Raw genomic sequence first — 26,146 nt, 5'->3', positions numbered from 1 at the left:
GATCAGGGTCATTTCGCCGAAAGCCGTTTCGCAGAAAGCCATTTCGCCGAAAGAGTAATTTCGCCGAATTCGTCATTATTCTCAATATCATAATTGGAATTGATAAAAAAAGACAAATAAAAAATTATTATGTCTACTCCCGTTTTGTTGATCGTGCTTCTGAGATGATCCAGAGACTTGAATAATATTTGTAGGTTTATTCATGATCCTCAGAACGGAATTCCCAAAATAACTTGTTGACTTTATTAGTGTACCTATTAGGCAATTGTTTGCGGAATTTTCCGATAACTGAGTTCAGATGGAAAAATATCTAATGCGGCTTCGCCACATCGTTTTGTTCGTATGCTATCCGACCTCTGTTTTTATTTCCTTATAAGCCAAGAGCTTGGTTTCTTAAACCAAACAATAATCACATTATCAAATTGAATGGCTTGGAATTGACATGGTCTGATCAAGCAAAACATTTAGGTTTAACGTATGACAAAAAACTCATTTTCAAGGATCACATTGAAGGAATCCAGGCAAAGTGTAATAAATATATTAAATGTTTATATCCTTTTATAAACAGAAATTCTAAGCTCTGTCTACACACTTAGAAAATTTTCCAGAACTCGGTTATTTTTTACCGAATTTTCAACAGCTGAATGCTCGGTAATCAGTTCGGTAAATAAATTGATTACCGATCGTTCGGTAATTGCTGAACTGTCAAACAACTACCGTAAACTGTAAACCAAATGGATCTAACTGATTGTTTGGTAATTTTTTGTTTGTTTGTTTTCCTTTGGGTAAAATTCTGGATTTTCGGATTCTAAAAAACAACACAAATTCATGAAAACTAATGAAGAAAATTCCAATCTGTTGTGGCTATGGTTTTATTAGACGGATAAAGGGTCAAAAGTTTCCGGCTGGCCGGAACTATGAGCGCCTTCCAAAACACTGCACAACCCGTCGAGTCCACCAGAAATTATCCTCGAACTATTTGTGTAGGCAGCAAGTGGACAAATGATCTTTTTTTCTGCCTATAAGTAAACAAAAAGCTTTTAGAGCATATTCAGTAGTGTTCTAGTTCTAGATGCATAATTTATGACAGTTACAAAATTTAAATCTTGATTTTATAACAAGAAAAACTGGCAGCCCCAGCAGTGTTTTACTCGTGTTTCAAATATACAAACAATAGAACGGCATCGTAGACCAGTTTTAAATTTGACAGAAGAACTGGTCGAATAAATAAAACTAGAACGGCTTGCTGGGGATACGTTTGTTCCAGTTTCTGTTCTATTATAGATCTTCCATATAGAACTTCTAGCTGCTGAATTTGCTCTTAGGGCATATTCAGTAGTGTTCTAGTTCTAGATGCATAATTTATGTCAGTTACAAAATTTAAATCTGGATTTTTAACAAGAAAAACTGGCAGCCCCAGCAGTGTTTCACTCGTGTTTTAAATACACAAAAAATAGAACGGCATCGTAGACCAGTTTTAAATTTGACAGAAGAACTGGTCGAATAAATAAAATTAGAACGGCTTGCTGGGGATAAGTTCGTTCCAGTTTCTGTTCTATTATAGATCTTCCATATAGAACTCCTAGCTGCTGAATTTGCTCTTAGCGGTTCAAATGTTTTAAAATTTTTGGCAACTGTACCTCAATCCATTCAATGAACTCTTCAAGGATTTTTGCGTTTGGGTAATAAAAAAGACACTTACTGAAAATTTCAATAACTGTTTGACAGTTAGTTTCACGACAATCCGTGTTCACAGAAGTTCGGTTATTGGAAGATAATTTTACCATATGGACAGTATGATTTTTACCGTACTCGGCGACTATTCAGATTTACCGTATGAATTGTATATCTATTTACAAAATTCTGTAGTGATATTTACGTAAAACTGATCGTCCGGTAAAAATTTGCATAATTATTGTAAAATAAAACTCATGTACCGAAATATCGGTCATGTCTATAGATTACCGAAATTTCTCGTCAAAAATATTACCGAACAAAGGAATTAAATCTTAGTGTGTAAAGAACAAATTATTAATTTATGAACAAATTTTCCGAACAGCCATGCTTTATGCAGTACCGATTTGGTCATATTGTTGTTTCACCAGGAAGAGAACGCTTCAAAGGATTCAGAATAAAATTCTGAAATTGAATGAAATGAAAAGATTTTGAAACGTCCTCCCTGGTTTAGTACAAATGAGTTACACACTCATAAATATAGAACCATTAGATGTAATGTCACATAATATTATAAGCACATTCCGACAAAAATCGATGCAATCTTCAATTAAATCGATTCGTTCGCTGTATTAGTTAGTAACTTAGTATATAAAGGTTTACAATTTTCCCTACACAAAAATCACAGAATTTCGAAAGCAAATGATGTCTTAATGGTAATAACCAAATCATGAATATAAGAGGGCTGAAAAGTCACCTCTTGTGGCTGAACACCCAATCTCACGATCCATGCAAAGTTAGTGGAAGAATTGTGCCACTCTTCTATTAAAGTGACGCTAAGATTCTATGTGAATGCACCAATTATTACTTACTTTTTGATTACATGCATTGAACAGAACTAGCAGATCTTAATCGAACTAATGGTTTAATTTGATATAGAAGATGAAACAAAAAAAATGGATGAGTGAAACATTTTTGGCAACAAAGAACTGTTTTGATAGTCGGTTGGAGTGAGGAGAAATGCGACTGTAAATTTTGTTGTGAGTTCAAAAAACATATTTTTACTAACTGCGAATTTTAACAAAAATCAGTATGCTTTGCTAACAAAAAGATGTATTTACTCACTAACTCACTGGTTTACTGTTGAGGTAGGTACGAAAACGTTGCGGCACTATGCGATCTAACAGAGGAAAGATGGTCTAATTTAGCACTTCTATCCGTCAACGTTTTTCGGAAGAAATTTTTTTCTTACTGTCTGGTGTTCGTTCAAAGAAAGTGAGTGACTGAGATCATTCGGTGTTTGGATTGTGACACGAATTTTCGCAGACAGTTCTAAACTCACTCTCGCTTTACACTTCTGTTGCTGAATGTGCTATGTCCATTGGTAGTACCGCTTGTTATTAGACATATGTGCCATCCGTTATGGAACTATTGACAATGTGTTATTTGTGAATTTCATACCAATAAAGTGTCATGTGTAACGAAAAGTGTGGTTAAACACTATGCCAGTAATGTGTGAAAATGAAAAATTTATTTGAAGCCTACACAGTGATGTTTAGATGACTTATGCTTTTGAAGTGTGATTTTATTTGTGGAAGATTCGTTATTATAAAACATATAATTATGAGAACATGTTACATTTTTTAACAAATACTACAGAAACACAAAGCAAACCCACCATTCCAGTAATTATTTGGTTTACGAAAGATCTTCCAGTTTTAGAGGAACATTTCAGTCTTACATTTACCAACTAATACAATAATATGTGTTTAGTCATATCAACAACTTGAATAAGGAATCTGAATAAGAATGAAATGTAGATGTTTGTATGTTTTTCTTGAGCTGATACAAATTATAGAATATCACAGAACATGTTTCCACGTTTCATAGCAAGAAATGCATCTTCTCTTTTACTGAACATTCGCCTTCTCAGTAGTTACGAAAATAGAACTTTCACAGGACAGTGCTCCTATCGGTTCGATGTCAGCAGCAACAGACAAACATGGATTGAGTGCAGAGCATTTATCAGAGCAAAACACTCGATATAATCACATTGCTGTTACTGTGGTTTTGTTTCTACCCGACATCGAAATTATTTGAAGCATGAGTATGAATATTTTGGTATTTCTGGAATAGAAATTATAAAAAAGTGTTCTGTTGTTATGTATCTTCATAATGTTTTGAGCCTAACTACACGCATTTTTAGTTTAGGTTAATTGCCATAGAACTAAATCCCAATCGTTTTTCATTCGGGTTTAGCTCGAATTATTGAATGTTTCAGAGACAGTTAAAGAACCTCATTCAACTTTATGGATAGGTTTCGTAAGCAGTAATTGAAGGAGTATCAATTTTGTCTCAAGAAAAACACCTGAAATTACTTCCATTATAAAAGTAACCGTTGTGTGATAACGTAGTGGCCTAAAAAGCTAAATTAGCATGAAACGATTCTCATTGCTTTCATTTTTGAAATTTTGGTGCCTTAAGAAGTTAATTGTACTAAACTTTTTGACTATATTCGTTTTAGGGTGGCCCTAAAATAAGCTATATTTTAAAAATTGATTCAAAGTCCGGACAAAATAGAACAATACTTTCTTTTGCCACACTTCATAAAAAAATACATTAGAGAGTTTAAAAATACATAGTGGTTCCCCGCAAACTCTCCAAATAGCCCGACAGAGAAGCAAATAGAATAAACAATATTCACACACAATGATTTTGAAGAAATATATCTGCTCGGTCAATGTAGTTGTTCTAACATGAAAACACTTTTGGAATCTTAAAAATCACTTAATTATCATCGAGAGCATAAAATACGTCTGATTGACTGCTGAAATATGAAGATGACAGAAGATTCATATAGATCGATGTCAAATGACAGATAAAACTAATGGCTCAAAATTTTCCATGGTTCAAAAACACACAAAGATCTTCTAACATCTCCTAAACAGTTGCGTTGCGAACCTATGTTTTTTGGAAATGTTTTCATGTGCCCCATCCACATTTAAAAGAGTGCCAACAAAAACCGGAACACCAGGTATAAGGAAATCATCATCGGCTTGCGATGCAGTTTGAATGCAAAAACCGGGTAAATCATTGGTTTTGGAAGAACCTGCTAAGTTTTTGTCTTTGCTTTCAAAGATTCTTGCATTGCAAAATCCAAGCTTTGCTCTCAATGTTTTTATCCGGTTTGGAATTCAAAAATACTTAAACGGGTTTTCAGCATTCAGCCATTCAATTGTTACTAAGTGGATTTCAAAATTATGGGAGCATGTGTCATTTGCTCAAACTTGTACATTTATAGCCACTATAAAAGTAAAACGAGCTTTCTCACACTTCGAACAAACCCTTTGATTTTATATCTTATAAGATATGTAGCGTCGCAGTTCACGCTAATTTACATGCAAGAACATATAATGTGTTTGGAAAAAACTGATAGCGACCGCCGCCGACTTGAACCGACAATCATTGCACCCCAAAGTACGCCCGTTAATCGACTGAGCCACAGAAGCACACATCTGCTTGGCTGATAAACGGTGCATTTGATAATCGAATGAAAATTACAGTCGAAACCAGTAAAATTTCTGCTTATACAACAATAAGTCACTACAAAAGAATTTTTCTGTCTTTTGACAAATTAGGTCTTAGAATTCGGTCGATTAAACAATTTAATGTCAGTAATGCGGATATAAATTCTTCATCAAGTTGGTTCATGAATTTGATAGATCAGCAGGGTCGATTAAAGGCAAAGGCGAAGATAGCGGTAGCTTAAGGCGCCAAGATAAAGAGGCGATTTGTAAATTTTTGCGATTTGAAATTTTTTTTAAATTTGTTGTACGTGCAAGATGAAATGTGCGATTTTGGCAATCGGAATTTTGACCGCGTTTAAGGAAGACGTTCAGAATTCAAACCAAAGAGGATCAGTTTTATGATGTATGACCCTTTGCGGGACGATCAATTTGGAATAGATTACGGATGATTCACAACAAATTTTGCTTACACCAAAAATTAACCTTGATCCGGCCCTGTAGATAAGAATAATAATTTGTTTCCCGACGGCAAAACTAACACTGAATGCGGTTGTTTAACTGATAATTTGATAGATCAACAGGGTCGATTAAAGGCAAAGGCGAAGTTGGTGGTAGCTTAAGACGCCAAGATAAAGAGGCGATTTGTAAATTTTTTTAATTTGTAATTTTTTTTAAATGTTTTGTACGTGCAAGATGAAATGTGCGATTTTGGCAACCGGAATTTTGACAGCGTGGAAGGAAGACGTTCAGAATTCAAACCATAGAGGATCAGTTATATGATGTATGACCCTTTGCGGGACGATCAATTTGGAATAGATTGCGGATGATTCAACAACAAAATTTGCCTACACCAAAAATTTACCTTGATCCGGCCCTGTAGATAAGAATAATATTTTGTTTTCCGACGGCAAAACTAACACTGAATGCGGTTGTTTAACTGTTATAAATATACCGAATTAGTGTTTAACCTGTGTATGGTGTTTGACCCATTGCCTGCAATAAACCTAATGAAAAGTGCGCAGTTAAAGTGAGAGGATCAGAAGAAAACATAAATCTTTGAGAGATACAAATAAACTACCACTTAGTAGTGTTCGCTATAGTCTGGTGTGGCACACCGATTGCATTCGTGAGGTCGATGATGGATTATCAAACATCTATGCAAAGACGCCAGTTTCAATACCAACATCAGATGGTAATGTCGACTTCCAGTGGAATGTCATGCTACACAGTACCAGAATGTGTCGTCGATGATGACGATACAGATGACATATGGAACAGTACCCTCACAACTAGTACAAGCACTGAAAATGATTTTGGTGACGGACCACCTGTTTCCATGTCTACTACAACAGTTGGAGCATTCCATTCATCTAACGAAGGTCCTCCGCAACTTGGATACTTTGTACCACTTACACCGGTATTTTTTAGAAGTCCTCAGTTTCGAAAAAGGTACATTGTTATGCACATTCCAAATTAACATTTAAGTTAAATGTATTATTTACGGGGATAAAAGATTATGTATGTCAGGCGAGTACCCATAAATATTTTTTTCGGGAGAGGTTGGGGTGGTTTGTTTTGTAGGAAATAGGTGAGACCGGGACTAAACCAGTCATTTTTTCGAAAATTAAAAAAAAAACATCCATTACAAACAAATTAGACTAATGGGGTGCCAAATCTTAAGAGATAAAATAATATATATATATATATATATATATATATATATATATATATATATATATATATATATATATATATATATATATATATATATATATATATATATATATATATATATATTTATGCAAATATTTGGAGCATGAGAATAAATGTGAGAATATAAAGTAAAAATGACAGGAAATGAACAAATCTTCGATTCATTTAGTATTTATTCACATCGTCATTGATTTACATGTCATGTAAATTTTGTCTTTTTTCGTGTGTATTCTTAAGTCTGCAACTATTGTAATTTGGTAACAATAGTTTAAAAAGCTAAATATTACATCGACTTACACATGGTCGTCAGTCGATGTAATATTTAGCTTCGTTTGCAGCACGAAAGCGGTTTAAATTGAACTACTTGACGGATATGGCAGTTTAATTTAAACTGCCTTAAGCACTGATGAGCCGGAGGCGAAACGTGTAGAAATCATGTAACAAAATGTAGAGGAAATTGGTACAATACGTGCATCCAAGGAAATACATTAGTATAAAGTATGAAACTAAATTTTTTTTTTGCATATTTCTCTACATATTAAAATATTCACTCATTGTGATATCATTTTTTAATAATTGAAAAATTTTCGCCATCTAATTCGATACTCCAACCTTAAAAAATCTCTAACACATCGTGTGTTAATGCATAGTTTTCCCTTGGCATATTAGCAACCTATTGGAGAGATCCCTAGTTGGTCAACAGTTTATGTTGCACTGTTACGCCACTCAAAAGTTCAGCATAGATCGCTAAGCAGATCTACATACTAAAATTCATTCGGTATTGTTTTCATCTTTTAACCAGTTTAGAACAGCCGAACTACCGAAACATTTGTTGACAGCAGTATCTTAAGGTATCGCTGTGATGAAATGTGATTTTTACTGAAAAATCAGCTACCGATGTTGGAACAGCTGAGATCGGTAATCCAAATTAAATGTGTAGAGTTTCCACTATTTGCAGAATATTTTTTTAGTTTGCACGTGTGTCGTGGCAAACGAAAACTTGTTTCGCCTAGCTGTGAGTCCATTAGCGTCTTGTCCAATAACTAAAAAGTTGTGATACTATAATGTAAATTCAAACTGACGGTTGAAATCTACTGAAATATGTATAAATGTAGTAGCAGTTAAAGATGGTAGAGTCCAACTAATTTACTACTATTTAACGTGGAAAATTAAAATACGAAATCCTGAACATTAATTGCTAATATTCCTATTTTTTTATTTTCAGAGAAACCATTGATTCAAATCGCTCACGGCGATCAACAAGTTATTGTGGTTCGGTTACACCGACACCAGTCAACAACATTACTTCTCGTCGATCATCATTGGTGTGTGCTAGTCCATCAGTGCCTAATGCAGTTCCTCCTCCGATTCCAAAATTACCGTCTAAACCTATTGAAAGTAATAATGATAACAGTGATTACGCAAGAAATAAAACCAATAATTACGACCAATATGTAGATGGAAAATATAGTGTTTCAAATAGTAATTTCAGCAACAACAATAGTAGCCATAATACAGATGATTCCAATCCCTCGGCTCAAACTACTAATCGATCGGCCCAACCAACGTTGAATACTTATTTAAATCCAAAGCGGTTCAGCTCTCCACCGTTCAGTGAATTTTCCTATGATAAAGGTGTTAATGTGAAAAACCGAACTTCAAACCTAATTCGTAGTAAATCTAAAAAGGAACAGCGCAACTACCATTCAATGAATGAAACAATCGAAGTTCTTGCAGATCAAGTCGTAGAAGATGAACGAATCGTAAGTACATTGAAAATCTATTACTCTAATAATTTACATAAAAGAAAATGTATTCAAACTTTGTTTAAATCGCAATATTTGCATTAAACATACACTTTTCTTTGAAATAAAAAAGGAAAGTAATGCTTCCAGCTTGTCACAAGATTTTGGGTCAAAACAATCATTTTCTATCGAAAATAAGTTTAAGATGTTAACAGATATCCACAAATAATTTCATGCGATGCTTTTCTGTTAATCGAATTTTTAACTTCCTCTCGGTGCATTTCTAATCACCTAAGTTGTCTCTTATTTGAAAATAATTGTGTAATTTATAAAAAAATTATTAATCCACAAAATAACGTGATGACGATATTAATGAGATGACTATTAGTATAAGCAGAAATTATAAAATTGTGGTTCCACGTAATCCGCAGAAAAATTATAATTAGCTTTTATTTCAGTACGCACTAAAACAAATGAAAATTATGAGTGGAAGAAAAAACAAAAATATGATTTTTGTTAGCGTTACAATTTTATAAAGATAAGTGTTACAGCTTTAACTTCATTATTGAATTAATTTAATAAGACAAGGCACAACTTGAATAAGATGTTGATTGCATCCGGGGTTGGAGAGGCCGGTAGGGCTTAAAAATTAAGTGTTAACTGAGCTCTCAGCACAGGCAATTTACTAGGCAAGGGAATTGGTCTGCTCAGTAGCATATACTCTCACGCATCCACTTTTTCTCGATTATAGGTCTCTCATTCAGCTATGTCAAGCAAAGTGTTCACAGCAGACGTTTTTTTGTTGCTTCGTTCGTTTGAGGATTCACAATACAAGCCCTGCCCAATCATCTCTAAGATCTAAGATCATCTTTGACACTTATTGGTGGTGGAACACTGTGGAATGAGATATAATATTGTAGAATAGAATAAAATAATAATGACTGATCAAATGCACAATCCACTGATAGCTGTCAAACGATGTTCATCCAGTTTATTTGTGAGGTTGTGTCGTTTTCGTGTGAGACCTGATGGGTGAGATGATCTGTGAGTGAAATGTAAGAGGAGGTGCATGCAAGAACAATAATAAAGGCCACCGTTTCAACTCAGGACTAACGATCGACCAATAATAGAGATACAAGTGGGGTAACGGTGCCCCTTTTATTTCACCTCCATTAGTCATCTCATATATGATACCCATTAATTAGAATGAGATCTGTTGTCTATATTCGATGCATTGACTTCAAGAGTAAGATGAAATTAGGAGCATTTGATTCGAGTTGTCGCGTCGCTAGCAAAGTATTCGATTTTATCACAATTCATTGATTAAAAGTCGAGTATTCTGTAAAATAACATGATGACTCTACTAATGAGATGACTATTGGTACATTAACCCTAGTTAAAATCTATTAAAACAGAAAAAGTAATACATTGTGTGCGTATGTATGTATGTATGCATGTATGTATTTAAATATGAATGTTTGTATGTACCCGGGTTGGCGGTTCAATGCATAGGACGCTGGTCTTACAAGCCAGTTGTTGTATGTTCGAGCCCCGACCTGGAAGGATTCTTAGTGTCAGTAGGATCCATAGTACTAGCCATGCAATGATTCTGTACACTAAGAATCGGTTGCGAAGTCTGTTGAAACAGAAAGGTCAAATTCCACAAAAGGAATGTAATGCCAGGACTTTGCTTTGCTTTGCCTTGCTTTGTGTGTACATGTGTTTTTATGTACGTATGAGTCCCCTCATTTTCACCTTTCTCTAAGGGACACGCTAATGCACAATTTTTAGTATCTCCACCACTATGTTTTAAAAGAAAATATTGAAGTTATTTCTTGTTTCATACCTTAAAAACAGAATATTTTAGTAAAATATAATAGCAGAACTTTTGCTCTGTTTTTATTGTTGTAAAATAGTAGCTTTTGTTTACAACATACGTAATAAATTTTGAAGCAGTTTCCAAATTCGGGTGTTAAAAATCCCAACCTCCATATGGTTGATGACGCAAAAAAGGGAGGATATCATCAAGATTGATATCAATATTATTCCGGGTTGTTGGTCTGGTCAGTTGATGATTAAAGTCATTTACGAATAGATAGGTATGATAAACTTTAAAATCTAGGCAGATGAGTCAAGGTGATATTTTCAAAATTTGTTTTCAGGGGCGTGTCCTCGCGTGCTTCAACAAAAATCCCTGTATGTATGTATGTATGTATGTATATATGTATGTATGTATGTATGTACGTATGTATGTATGTATCTATGTATATGTGTATGTATGTATGTACAATGTACATTATATGAAATTATATGACGAAAACTACAAATAAATTCATAAGACACAAACATAAACACACCTAACCACGATTTTATAAAATCTGTTTGAATCAGCACAAAAAAACACAGTGACAAAGTGGGCACCATAGCCTAGGAATGTCCTTTGCGTTGACTATCTTGCTTAGTTGATTTTTATTTGCTCTGACCTCTCAGCTCCCTTTATAAAAATGTTTTATTTTTTGTAAAATTAAATGACCTGTAGTCATATTTTTGTGCCCCTCAATATTTTATGGAACTTGCCGCCTCTGATTATGATATACAAACAATAAATGTGCGCATGCTGATGATACAGCGACCGATAATTTGATTTGACTATAGTCGCTATGTAAAGAACGTTCGATAATGTGGTGCTATTCAAGAACACGACATTCAATTTACCAGCATTTTTGGTATTCATATTAGCTGTTGCTTCTTCCAGCATCAATTAGAATTGATTTTAAAGAATCGATATTATAAATCTAAATCAGTAAGACAAATATTTCCATTTCTGTGTTTCTTCTTAAATTTTCTTCCAATAATTTGTGCGATGGATAATTTACCAAAGGTTTAATTTACTAATGTTAAATTTATCTTCGATAGTTCCAAACGTTTGAATATATTTTTAATTCCTGTACCATGTTTGGTAAGTGGAGCGCAAACGCGATAGAGCTGGTTTTCTAATGATGCATTAAATAATCTCTTTAGAAGAGCGGCAGCCGAACATCGCCGCAATTGGAAATGTGCGATCTCTATCGATGAAATTATTTTTTTAGGAAAACTGAAATAGTTCGATTTGTTTTACTCGATTATCGACGTATATAACCTATGCAAATTTCATAGAAGATTTTACATTTCATCTCAAACCCAACTAGAAAATAATGCCGTGTATGGTCATCATTCAATATCGTCCCTAGAATGATAGCATGCAATAGTACGTATCCTACCGTTTCGACATACACAAGTAAGTTTGTGCTTTTTCTACTCGTCAGTCGCGTGCCGGGCGTGATAAAGTGTAGGTGGTATTTGAAGTATTTTCCTCTATGTTCGATAGGGAGGATTTTCCTCAACGGAGATTGTGCTCGAACAGGGTTTGCACTCTATACTACAAAGAAGCTTTAATTAGGCCGTACTTGTGGAAGTGGGAAAGGAAAAAAGTAACAGTGATTACGTTATTAATTCGGTTAGATATCGTAACACGTGTAATAAGTAACACTTATAAAAATCAATTTTCGTCCCACTTCAACGATTTCAAATGTGGTCAAGTTTAGATATAATAGAGGGAAACAGTTTTAATTAAATTAGCAACTAAGACGTTATCCTTGAAAGAACAGTTTTATGAATGAAACTGAGTGAAACTATCATGAAACTTCCAGAATGGATGAAGCGTAGCCCCAAGTGCAATGTGGGTGTTACAAGTATTAAAAAATCCAAAAGCGTCGGAAGTTATCGAGGTTCTCACCGTCATAGAAGAAAATCGAGCACATCTTCCAATAAAGGAAAACGGAAGCGAAACTCTTATGTTTCATCTTCAATAACTACAAAAAATTTCTATCCTGCTGAAGAATTTTTTAAAGATAGTCCAAGGTTTAACAATACCTACCCTCAGCATGCTAACACGCTACCGCCAAATTTAAATGGATACAAATGTTATCAGTTGTACCCACTGAATACGCCTGAACGGCGTCAATATGATAACATATATGCATCATCTACCTATGAAAATCTGAATCAGAAAAATTTCTCTAAAGTAGACGTGAATGGCATGCGTTATGGACCATTTCAACACCATCAACATCGCGAGTTTTCTCTCAACGATCGCGCAAATATCGAACAAAGGAAGATCACCGAACATATGCAGATGCCAATGGGAGTAAATCCTATGTCTACTATGACGATAGATCGTAAATTGACGCCCACTTGTAGAGCTTATGCTGATAGCTATCTATCAACTTTGCCCAGAGTAAATCAAGTGGCGATGCCAATGAATTTACAAGCAGAAACATACGGTCAAACCAAATGGTCTCCATCAGATAAAAATGCGATTATCGACTACAGAAAACCAAATATAATCTATGGTCGTTCTGGTGTGGAGCAATATTCTGCCGGAGCTCAGGTGACTCTCAAGCCAAGACAAACTGTTCCCGTGATGGTTGGTGGACTCAATGATAGTTTTAGACGCTACAGGATACCTTCTCCATCAGCTATATTAGATTTGATAAACGATAAATACATCAACATGAGAAAATCTAAAGTAAGTATACATGCCTATTGCATATGACAACAATAATAATCTTAAGAACTTCATCATTAATATGTTAGGTTTTCTTACCTTGTTTTATGCCAGGTTCAACATATCTTATGATTGCTTGCTGCCTGCTCAGTCATTTGAAATTGGCCGATATTTCAATCGATCTTAGGCTTTGAATCATTTCACGAATTTTAACTTTCGGTTGAAATTTGATATTTCGATAGTAATTTATTATTTATTAGTTTTATATACTTTTTTATCGAGTAGTTCGATTTGTAGTATAATTATTAGTATAAAAATTGAAATACGGAGAACGTGAGAAATATGTCACGGAAAAATCTACTTAGTATAATAAAAAAATCATATTTAATGATGGAGTGTTTCCTTTGGCGCATGGTATAAAAATAACGTACACAGAAGTGATGAGTTTTATAAGTAAAATGGAGTTGGTTCTTTTTTGCATATTTTTTTCCAATATGTGAAAATAACTATCGAACTGTCAAAAAGAACCGTGCTCTTAGGCAGGGTTAATTTTAACAATAGAGTAAGTAACTCAAGTGTCAGTTTCTACCCAAAAGTTGAAATTATTCATGAAATGGTTTACAGCCTTAATAATCGTAAATTCGAACGTGTCAATTCACGCTTGAATTTGGTTTGAAATATCGATTTTACTTCAAAGTAAGACGAGATATTAATGTTAAAATTTAATCATTAATTGAATGGTTGAGTAATTATTACAATTATCAAAAACTGTGTCTATGCATACTACAAGAATTATTTTCTAGAAAGATCTGGTAAACTTTTTGGGACTACATGCTATAAAAGGATGCTGTTCAATCTTGAATAAAATAAGAAATTTTCTTTGGATATAAACTAACATAACTTTTTCAATCTGTAAACAGATATGTCAAGTTAATAAATTTGTTTTCTTTATTTTGCATCGTAACACTAAATGACACACTTTACTCTATAGTTCTGGAACCGGAAGTCGTACCCGGATGAAATTAAACAGCAACCTATGAGACTATAGGAACTTTTATTTGAGCCTGTTTGTGGAAATCGATGAAATCATCTCTGAGAAAATTGAGTGAGTCTCGTTTAAAACTTTTTGACCACTATTTCCGGTACTTCTGGAACCGGGAACTTGAAACCAGTATAGACGAAGTCGGTTCGTTTAGTAAGTAACTAATATGGCCTACAAATTGAATCAATTTGAAGCCAAATCTACACAGAAAAAATTCTGAGTTTTACAGGTAACATAATTCTACAAACGATACAATTCATAGCTACCTACAGGGCCCCCGAGAGGGAGAGGGGAATCCCCCGGGGACGGAAAATTCGAAAATTTAAAAATGTTTCTTATGGCACATAATCAAATCATACCTTGGGACATTTGAATATTTTGACACTCATCGCCCTATAATTTCGGAACCGAAAGTCGGATCAGGATGAAATTGCACAGTATATTTGAAGACAATGATTGCTTCAATTTGAATCATGATTCGTGAAAATCGGTTCGACCGTTGCTGAGAAATCGAAGTGAGTTCTGTTTTTCGACTCACTATTATCGTTGCTTTCGGAAGCGTAAACCAGGGACTAGTAGTCCCAAAGTTGTTTTATATATCCACTAACTAAAAAGATCTGCCAACTAGATGAATTTTGCAGTAAATTTTATAAAAATGTGCACCTTGTTTCACCATCGCTTGTGAAAAAATACTAATGAAATTGAAAATTTTCACTAATCGCACTGTAATACCAGAACCGGAAGTCGGATCTGGGTTAGCTTTTCGTTTTTTTAAAGCATTTCAAAACCTTTTATTTGCTTCTTAGTTTGTGAAAATCGGTTGAGAAATTTCTGAGAAAATTGAGTGCGCATTTTTTAATAAAATTTCACATATTTTCTTGTAAATCCGGAACCGGAAGTCGGATCCAAATGAAACTCAGGAACTTTGTATAGGACCATAAGACCATATGAATCTAAGTTTGTGACAATCGGTTCAGCCATCTCTGAGAAAATTGAGTGACGTTATTTGTCACATACATCTTCTCCTCTTTTCATCATTCTTCTCATATCTTTTCGAACACTAATTAGATGTATATGTCGGTTCTAATCACGTTTGCTCATCCTCTTTTTTCCGTCTTCCAACATCTTTTTCGTCCACTAATAAGATCTACATTTCGTTCGTTCACTCACATTCACCATTCCCCCCCCCCCCTCCTTTTAAAGCATTTTTCTTTTCTTCTATAGTTTTAATGCAAAATCACCATCGTTTAACCGATGGGTTTAGTGTCATCTGATTACTATAGAGTTAGTTAGCTAGGGTTAGTTTTAATTAATAGTATTAAGTACATACATGTATCTGTTGGATTGTTGTAATATTTTAGCTCCATTGGGTCTTTTCCTGCTCCAAATAAATAAACACACACACATATGATTCTTATCCGTGATTTTCATATAACTATGAACTGATATTATCGTAACAGTTACATGACGTGAACATCATTTTGTGCATTGGAAACTCACTTAATATTTTCATGGTTGATGCATGAGCATTAAGCATGGAAATCACTAAAATGAAAAACTTATGCATTGTTGTTATTAGAAGATAAATTATTTAGAATATTTTTAGAACATAATTGAACTGAATATCAACTTAGGTCAATAATTTTAGTTGATTTCACCAAAGCTGATAACGTTTGAATCGCGATTCTTTTGGTAATCGTCACACAAATAACTATTTCCAATATTGATTAGATCACCGGTTTCGGCATTGAAGCTTGATTGATAGTGATCTCTTTTGCACATTCTTTTATTCGATGAGATTTTCAAGACTTCCCGAGAGTGCTCGAAATGTTCCTGAACGTCCCCTACAGAGTTAAAAGTTTAAACTCTACAGAGTTAAAAGCTTAAACTCATTTTGGTTCAGTTTCTTTCATACAGGAAGATTACTTAAAAAGTATGTGTTTTACCACTTAAAGGTTTTGAACGAAACATGTGCAGGGATTCCATATGTTATATACAGAAAACACGTAGAGTATTAAAATATAGTCAAATAATGCATTTACGGGAATAATCCCCTGAAACTGAAGTGATTTTTTTTAGTGTACTATACAGTTTACACTACACACATTTACAATGTATCTCACAACACATTAAATGTGTATACTAAATAAACGTCACAATTCAAATACGTATTTCGGAACGTATTTCTTCTGTATCTCAACGCAGAATTACCATAAGTCAAAAAATCTTAGCAACATAGTTGTAGTAGATGTTTTTCTAGACCCCTACGTTTAAAGTTTATTGTCTATAAAATTGAAGGAAACAATTTATTTCTCTAGGGGGCAGTAGGGTCTAACACTTTCGAAAAATCTTTTTTTTTTATTTTGTTATAATAAAACATTTCTAGAATGTTTGGTCAAATTTTCAAGTCGATCGAAACACAATTCTTAGGCCTGTGCGCCGAGCTCTTCCCTCACAGCTGAATAGTGAAAATTGCATCATTTCACAACTTTTTTAAAACTGTATCTCATCACTATTTTAACACTCACGTAAATCCTTTGTCCCGATTTTACTCGCTTTCTGCCTAAACGGTACACACAAAACATCATTTGCTTGCAAAAAATCGAATTTCTCTAGAAGGGAAGAAGAAACTCGATGCAACGATTGTTTTTAATTTTTGAATTCATTTGTACACCGCGATCTTTACTGAAATGTTGCTAACAATAAACTGTCAAAGTTAGGATTCGATCAGTGACGCGACATGTGTCGACAAGTTGAACCCGTATCCGTGCGAGTTGCGCTGTGATACGCTCCGCGCGTGCGGGTCGTGATTGAAAAATTCACTGCTTTGGAAGTATTAATCTTTACACACTGAAATTTTGCCAAAATTAAGTTAAACCCCTAAGGCTTCTTTTTTCAATTAAAAAAAATTAGGCTCAAGTTTGAAATTTTTTTTAATTTGTGTATTATTTTAAACTTTTTTATGAAAGAAACTATCAAGGTTGTTGTATGGAATCGTTTATTTGAAAGCTAAGGAAAAGATGTGCATTTCATGTCCTGGACAAAGTTGTTTCAAGTCAGAACTGCGATTTTTCACGAAAAATCCTATATTTTGTAGCTGTTAAACCTCCCAAAAAAACAGGAAATGAAAACGCTGGGGTTGGGTATTTTATATGCAGAAAGTGTCTGCAAAATTTGTAAATAATTGGTTAAGTAGTTTTTAACTGACGATGGACACGGACTTTGAAAACGTGCTTTCGAGAAAAACTCGTTTAAAGTTTACTGTCTATAAATTCTAGGGAAACAATTTATTTCTTTAGGGGGCGAGTAGGGTGTAACACTTTCGAAAAATCATATTTTTCTTTGTATTTTGTTATAATAATAAAATCTAGAAAATTTGTCTATTTCAAATCAATCGAAACAGAATTCTTGGGCCTGTGCACCGATCTCTCGCCTCTTGGCAGTATAAGATAAGAAAAGCAAAATGCTTATAACTTCTAGAGTTTTGTTCCGATAAACTTGAAAATTTGACAAAATATTCTTGAAATGTTTTACTATAATAAAATACAAGGAAAAAATAAATGATTTTTAAAAAATGTTTCACCCTACCTTAATCCCTTAAGCTGGGTTTCAGATGCAAACTAGTGATGTCAAAACAAAACAATTCTTTGAATGAAATGTCTATTCATATGATACTGCTTTGCCAAGACTACTAAATGGATTACTCGATGTATTTTTTTGGATAATCGCTATGCACACACGGTATTCGAAGCTTGTTTCCAGTGTAGCATGTTTATGAGTGTTATCAGTTTCAAAATAAGAATTGCATCGATTTCACGAGACAATACCTAAAACTATAAGTCAAATTACATCAATTTGCAGAACTGTTTCCCCAATTCTGTAAGCTTCATAAGTAACAGTCGAAAGACTAAATATTTATAAACTCGAGATTGTTTTCGTTAGTAGTAGAACAATTATTTCTTCTTGCAACATAACAAATAGTTTTCTCTCTCTCTCTCGATATGGGCACATGCAGCTCCAGTGTCATACAACAGGCTGATATTTTGCCGGTTTATCCGTCTTGTGTCTATGCGTTCGTCTTCTGTGTTGATTGATGTTTCGATATACTGTTGTTGAGCTCTTCAGCAGAACTTAGCGTTCGACGGAATCGACGCAGAATAGCGAAATAATAAAAAACACGCAATTTTGCAATTATCCGTGTGAATGTGGATCAACATATTGCAAAATGTACGACGTTAGAGGTTCAAACTTGGACCGATTTCGAATGAATATTTTTGAACGTTTCAACTTTTTCGCTGTCCGTTGTATCAAAGACATCATATTAACAAGATATCCCTCAAGCGAGTCCGCATCGAATCTCGAAGTATGGGAGAGAAATGTCAAACTCGTGCGCGCCAAAATAGCAGCACTGCGCACCCATGCAAATGACATGATAAGTTGAATGTGACACCGTGCGATGGCGTTGCTGAACTGAAGATTGATTTCGCTCTAAGCTGACAGGGTCTGACTTATATGAAAATTAGAAGCAAATTTTTAAGCAGTTAAGTAGATACATAGTAAGTGGTTCCTGTGAAACGTTATTATGGGATTATGGTTAAATTTAGTATAGTATATTCAAATATATTATATATCAATGTTGATCACTCCAGGGAATCCAATACAAACCAAATCGAAAAAGACATCCCTGTTACACCATCTTGTGACGGAAAAGGTTACTAGTTCAATATTCTTTACTAATTTACGTTTAGCATGCAACAAAATCTGATATTTCCAAACTAGTTGAGAATGATGCCCACTTAGAGGTGGTAGCTTTTCTATATTTTAACTGTTTTTTTTTCAGATGAAATAAAATATCGCCTATAAACAATTGACTTTTCTGTACGATTCAGACGATCAATCAATTTCTGTCACAAGCAGTTCTTTTCATTGCCATTTCTTGCCTGTAACAGTCACCTGATATAACGTGTGAATCGTGCTTTAGTCGAATTAGTTTGTTTTCATCACGAAATTTCACAGTGATTTTTAATTTCTAGGCAGAGACACTTGATGCGCTTGCGTTTGTAATTTTAGTCCTAAATAAGTATGTGAGGGATCCAGTATCATGATGTCTTTCTCATTTATAGTTTTGGCCCTGTCAGTAGCAGTGGAGTTTCGACCATCACGAAACTCTTAAACCAAACATTTTTATTATTTCTGTTTCTGATCTCGAGAGGGGCCATATGCAAATAGTAAACTAAACAGAAAGTGCAAAAAACGGCTTTTCTGACAAAAATGCAAACTACACTCTTATAACTACCCAATCATTTTGGTTTACAACGATTTTTTTCAATCTCTATTAGAATCGCCAGACATGTTTTCTATATAGTTCATACCAATTGAGATGGAAATGATAGAACAGTTTTCAAACTTGCAAACTTTGAGCATTGATTTCTGATTTTTAATTGATGTTTATCACTCTAATCTCAATATGTTGCGATGCGAATGTTAGATCTACCGCTCGATTGGCAGTTGTTAGCCCACGTTTAATTCACTATATCGCATTTGCTTTGTGTCAGTCAACATTCCAAAGCACACGGCAAAAGATACTCGTCAGGATTCTTCTGATTCTTAAGTGAGCTAACTTCTTATTCTTGACAGCATAGCTAGCACAAGATAAAGGTCATTCACAAACACAGTTGAGACACGTTTGCTGGTCGATCCAAGCTTTTCGAAACCACTACCACAAGGAGAAAATCTATGTTGAAAGCTATGCAACATGAAGTCGTGCGACAACTTCCTAACTGGTCGTAAGTCGAAATAATAAACCTGATTGACAATTCGAAACACTCAAAATTGTTTGATCGGTAATGTGCAAGTAATGTATATATATATATATATATATATATATATATATATATATATATATATATATATATATATATATATATATATATATATATATATATATATATATATATATATATATATATATATATATATATATATATATATATATATATATATATATATATATATATATATATATATATATATATATATATATATATATATATATATATATATATATATATATATATTAGTACAATGCGAACATTCTATGACCAGCTTACGAGAACTAGTTCCAAGCTTTTGTCACGATGTCACAAGCCATTTGTCATATTTTCGAGCATCGACTTAGAAAGAAGATAATGCTAAAAGCCAATATTTCCTTACTGATTATTTGATATACAGGTCAGCTTTATGACTAATATTACTAAATTACTACGTACTGAGGATTACTAAACACTTTTCAGATTAAAAAAAAACCTGTCAGGCCCGGCTTATGGAACCAGAGCCTCATTTTCTTTATCGATTCTAAGAGATGTTGAATAAATGTATCAACATTCATATCAGCTGACCCATTCATTCTATCGGTTGCTATATCAGCGTAATTGCATTATAACTCGTGTGTACTAAGTATCCAATAAAACACAGTTGCTCTTCAACAAATTAATATAAATATATGATTACAAGCCTATCCACGGATTTGATTTTCTGGAAAATTTAAATGATTTTATTGTTTTGCCGTTGTGGAAATATTCAATTTTTTTCCTGATTTATATTACATGCTATGCCACATGTGATTGAAAATATAATAATATTCTCAATGTTGTTGAAGTATTAAAAATCAGCTTCCAAATTACATAAGCAAGTAACACCTGAGTATTTGGTTACCTGCTTAAAGCTACCTATTTACCGTACTCGATTCGTCATCATTCGTTGTTGGCACGCCAGTAGATATAGCAGAGCGCAGCAGACATCAGGCAAATAAGAAATGATTTTTAAATTTCTGTCTTTTTCATTCCTTCCTGCAACCGATGGACCTGCGTTGCTGTTTTAGCTGGGCTCTTTCATGTAGAGCCTGCCTCACTCCGCTGTATCCCGAGGTTTCTCGTCACATTGCCGTCGTCATCGTCACCGTTTCGGCTTAACTTTCATTTGCTTTCCGAGCTTTTCGAGGCATAACTTGTTTCGGGGCGTCCATTTTCTTTCGTGCTGTTGAGCCGTGCGCGTTTGACTCTACTGCTGCTCCTGACTGTTGCGCTAATCTTGCCGCTTATTGAAAAGTTCTCTCCATTTAAAAAAATAGATATGTGTAGTGAAGCGCAGTAGCGTCTAAAAATTGTTCGATTCGTGTCGGATCAGCAAATCAATCGTACAATGGATTAAAGTTAATAGCGTACAAAATTTGAAATTTTTAAGTGCCATTTCTGCGGATACCATGGCTGTATTAGCTGGAGCGTGAATCGTAGGTGTGGAATTTCGCCTTTATGCACGGTGGCGTAACCAGTTTTCCTCTGAATATTCGTGCTTCGGCATTCCAGCGACAACGTTTGTGTGGTCAAACCTATTCGTTTAGGGGGTGTTTGATAGTGTGGCTCATTGCAGTGCTGAATAACACCGTGGTGCATATTGAAGCTGTAATTTAAAATTCCATTTCGCAGTACGCGAAGGTATTTTATCGCTTATTGCCTTTTCGCACAGGCACAGGTACCTTTGTTTCGTCTTAGGAGTGTGTTTGTGAATGTATGGACCTATTTATGTATTGACAAAGGAAGAAGAGAGGAACAATGTTGCGCTGAGGGAAAAATTACCAATTCAAGGTTTTGGAAACGCTTTTGCTGTGGTCATCGTTCTACCGAAGAAGAATATGGAATTTAAATTCGTCGTAGCATGATGTTGTATACGAAACGTGTATGAGAGAAAGAGTCAGTTCAGTTCACAAACACAACGGAAATTCGAAACCAGCATAACATCAGCAATTCATCGTGTGCCACAATCCATATCACATCCTCACATCGGGCAGCAAGTTAGTGAATTCGAAGCAGCGTTGATAGAAAACGAAAAAGTGCATGTGTTCAGTCGACTGTGCATATAGCTACAGTCGGAAATAAAAAAATCAACATATCAAATGAAACCAGTATTTGTTAGGTGATTTCTCCAGTGAAGTCTGGCAACTTGTGATTTCAACGCCCGTATAAATGTAGTGATTCGAACCCCACCCTATGGTACATTCTGCATCGATGGTATACCAGTTGAGCAATGAAGCTGTAAAACTCAGTCAACTATTAAATGGATTTCCGAAGATACCAACGTTATTAACACGTTTATAATGGATCTTATTGGAGCTACCAATGGACCCCAATTGCCCAATAACCACTTTCACAATGATTCCCAGGTATAGTAATTAAAGGATTTCTTGTGTAAATCAATTTAAAAAAGAATATTTCATTTTACAATAAAAACACTAATGATAGAACCAATTAGTTCTGAAAATCAATGTTACATATTATTGATAGTGTAGTATCAAAGTTAAGAATGCAGTTATATTTCGTTGTGTTGATTTGGAATTTTTTTCTTATCTGCTCTATACAGAAACAAGTTATCGGTATTACGATAACGTTGCATTTCTTTAGTTCTGTGCGCCGGCAATAATCTCGGCACACCGTTGTTTTCAGCTGAGGATCCTAAAATCGCTTTTGGATTCCTCTGATCCCACTAAAGAAATAAAAAAATATTTCAAATTGATTCCAGTTGAGTAATTTCATTGCTCAGTTCAACATTCAACGCAAATTTATGAAATATTGTTCAAAATTTAATAACAAATATATGATTACCAGGTTCCAAACTGCGTGGTCATAGTTTTTAGCGAACGAGTGAATAAATTTTGAAATAAGCAATCATTGTTGTATTATTGTAATTCCTCTGTCTCTCATATTGAAAAAAGAAAAGCACAAAAACCTGTATGGTCATAAAGAAATGATGAATACAAAAATTTATTTTTTCTTTAGATGACGGTAACTTCAAATATAAATTGATTAACACGATTATTGTATATCATACCGAATATAGGCCGCCGAATCAGTCAGACAAAAACGAGTTTCTTAATAACTGGTTTTCAGAAACTTTGTTTCAAACGAAATATTCTGTAGTCTCATTATCTGCCACAGCATTGAATGGGAATACGATTTTCGGTTTTGGAATTACTGTATGCTATTAAAGTTATTTATTTTTTTTAGACTGCTAATCATCATTGCATCATATAAAATTAGTCTGAACGAATAACATAATATGCTCGGCTATTTTGAATCTGTTGATTACTGTCTGGTGAGTTTAAGCGTCATTTTCAATGACTGATTATTTTTAGCTGTCCTAAAAAATAGCAACGCTATCACAAAAGTGTTTTTCAAGCCAACAAAGCTATGAAGATGCTTTTTTCAATTGGTGTATCATTTTTAAGTGACATTCTAATGCTTGGCATCAATTAGAGGAAAGTGTACATCTTGCTCTAACCCAGAAAGATGGGTTGTTCAAAGTACTACTTATTTGTGTTCATAATATTATATAAAACGGCTAATTGTTAGTACTAAAGTTCGGCGAAAAAATAAAAAAAAATATTTTATTAAAACGGGCACAACACGGAAAGACCGAAATCAGCATTTTGGCGAAAAAATTAGTTGATTTTCTGATTTTAGTTAGTTATTTTTTGGAACAACTAAAAAAATCTTACTTTTGGTAATTTAGATTTTTTATTTCTGATTCCCTTAATAATAATAATAAAATATTTGTGGAAATGGCTATTTTTTTAGTTGAATTCACCAATTCAACGTGCTATCATTTCTTAGCTAAGGCACACTTCATTTCCATTTAACTAATTTTTTAGTTGAATTAGAAAAATAAAACGTTGTTTTCAACCAACATAAATGGTTGAATTGGCTTCTGCAATTTACTATGTGGCGCACTGTCATCGAAAAAAAACCTTTACACCGTAATGACTACTAGCCAGTAGATGGCACACTATTACCGAAAAATATTTCAGTCGAGGTAGTCTTTTCTATATTGGCAGGTATAAATACGATGTTTTATTGGAGAAAAAGACATAAGCGAAACATAAACTTCTTTTTGAAAATTTTTCTTCTAAATCGCTGCTTTCTTCATTCGACTTCGCGAAATCGACTCTCTCACTGAGAACTTTGAGCACTCGGAAAACAAGAACCGAATACAAGTAATAAACCGGACGGCGTAGCCCAGAAGGTTTCTAAGATAAAAAACATCATTTGACATATACAATTACAGTGCAACATTCGAAACTCACTTCACTGTTCCGCGTAAAAACATTTTTTTCGCACAATCGCTTCAAATGTGCACAAATTCTGAATAAATACACTTTCTACTAAGAGCTTACGTCATTTTTACAAATCGAACCAGAAATTTATATATGGATATATCGTAACACATGCGAAAAACATCAAAACAATTTGCAATCAGTTTCAACAAGACTGTCCTTTTTAGCTTTTTAATGGATTGTTTTGCTTTGACACTTCTCATAGGTTTTTGGCTAATAAACTTGTTAATTAAACCAATTTGATTTTTGTGTTCTTTGTGCTGTCCTTCAGTAATGATGGTGATAGATAAATAGAAACAAAATTTCTGATTTTAATAACAAATTAGTTGTCAATGAGAATTTCGTGTTGGATTGAAATATTGCTGGTTTTTGTCCAGGATATTCGCCAACTAAACAAATTCTCTAAAAGTAAGAGTTTTTTTCAGCAAAGTAAATTCTCAATTTTTACTAATTTCATAGTTGTTTTGGAAATTTTGTTGTTAAAATCAACTAATTCAAAAACAGTAATACGAATTAGGCACAGAGCTAATTTCGGTCGTTCCGTGAATGCATTACACTGACAAAACAATAATTAAGCTAGGGGTGGATAAAAGACGAGTAACGTTCGCCCAAACTGATCGTCTGATGGTTCAGATAGAAAAACAACATTCTTATATTATTAAGTTAAAAAAGTAAGTTATTAAATACTTCGAACTTTCCATTACCTCGTCAACTGACAGGAAATGAATCATTAAAGTCGAGTTTCACACGAGAAGCTCTCTAATAGTACTTGTACTCACGTCATGATCAATGCGTGTTCGTACAAATTCCTCAAAATCTCACATCGATTAGCCATTCAAAAATGGCATGACATTTTGTGAAGTGATGAGAGCAAACTAATATTATTTGGCTTAGATGGCAAAAGTCGGTTTTTCAGACGGCCACCAGACACTTAATTTTTTCTTCAATTCTCAATGAAAACAGTTAAACACGGTGATACCAGAATCGGGGTATGAAAATGCACCTTTTTCAGTAAAATAGGGTACATTAACTGAATCTCAGGCTTCGTGGATGCAGTAAATAACGTGAGACTACCAGAGAATGTTGTCTTTTTCAGAGAAGGATATGTATTTGAAATGGAACATTCTACAAGTTAATCATCCGAAGTATTTTAATGGACGAGCGAAAGCTTATTTTCAAGGAAATAATTTCCGTGTGATTATGTGATACATGCAGTCGCCCGACCACAAACCTGTCAAAAATCGGGAAAACATATTAAATTATGAGTATTATGAGCTATACCGACCAATACGAGGCAACTATAGGCTGTTGTTCGTCGTACTTATTCTGAAATATCTACCACAAAACGTCAGTGGAGTTATTGAATTCTATGCCTCGGCGAGGTACAGCTGTGACGCAAAATTAAGAATAAAATGCAAAGTTCTTACGAAAACTAATCATTTCGAAAAGAAAAAGTAATATTGGATTGATTTTTGCCTTTCTCATATAGAAAGGTTATGCAATTACTGTGAAAATCGACTTTTGAACCGAGGCGCGGAGAGCCGAGTGTCATATACCATTAGACTCAGTTCGTCGAGTACGCAAAATGTGTGTGTGTTTGTAACGTTTTTTTGTACTAATTTTTCTCAGAGATGGCTGAACCGATTTTCACAAACTTAGATTCAAATGAAAGGTCTTGTCATTATTTCCATTTATAAACTTTAGTAACTTCTATATTTCTTACATTTTTTATAA

General features: G+C 34.1%; 1 protein-coding gene across 11 annotated transcripts in view; it reads left to right on the top strand.

The window, feature by feature from the left end:
* Window positions 1–26,146, top strand: part of LOC131432084 (tight junction protein ZO-2) — a 101,920-nt gene that overhangs the window by 21,331 nt on the left and 54,443 nt on the right. For 7 of the 11 annotated variants that reach the window (XM_058598149.1, XM_058598148.1, XM_058598146.1 and 4 more), the window contains exon 1: window positions 11,897–13,226. In XM_058598149.1, the coding sequence (XP_058454132.1) occupies window positions 12,315–13,226 (912 nt within the window). In that variant the 5' untranslated portion in view covers window positions 11,897–12,314. Of the gene's footprint in view, window positions 1–6,211; window positions 6,651–8,139; window positions 8,678–11,335; window positions 11,463–11,896; window positions 13,227–21,273; window positions 22,466–26,146 lie in introns of those variants that run through there. The other 4 variants (XM_058598147.1, XM_058598145.1, XM_058598152.1 and 1 more) reach the window with 4 other exon arrangements.

The sequence above is a fragment of the Malaya genurostris genome, chromosome 2 (assembly GCF_030247185.1).
Source record: "Malaya genurostris strain Urasoe2022 chromosome 2, Malgen_1.1, whole genome shotgun sequence".
NCBI classification, from domain to species: Eukaryota; Metazoa; Arthropoda; class Insecta; order Diptera; family Culicidae; genus Malaya; species Malaya genurostris.
The sequence above is the reverse complement of the archived record's forward strand: the minus strand, read 5'-3'. Positions and strand labels throughout refer to the sequence as shown.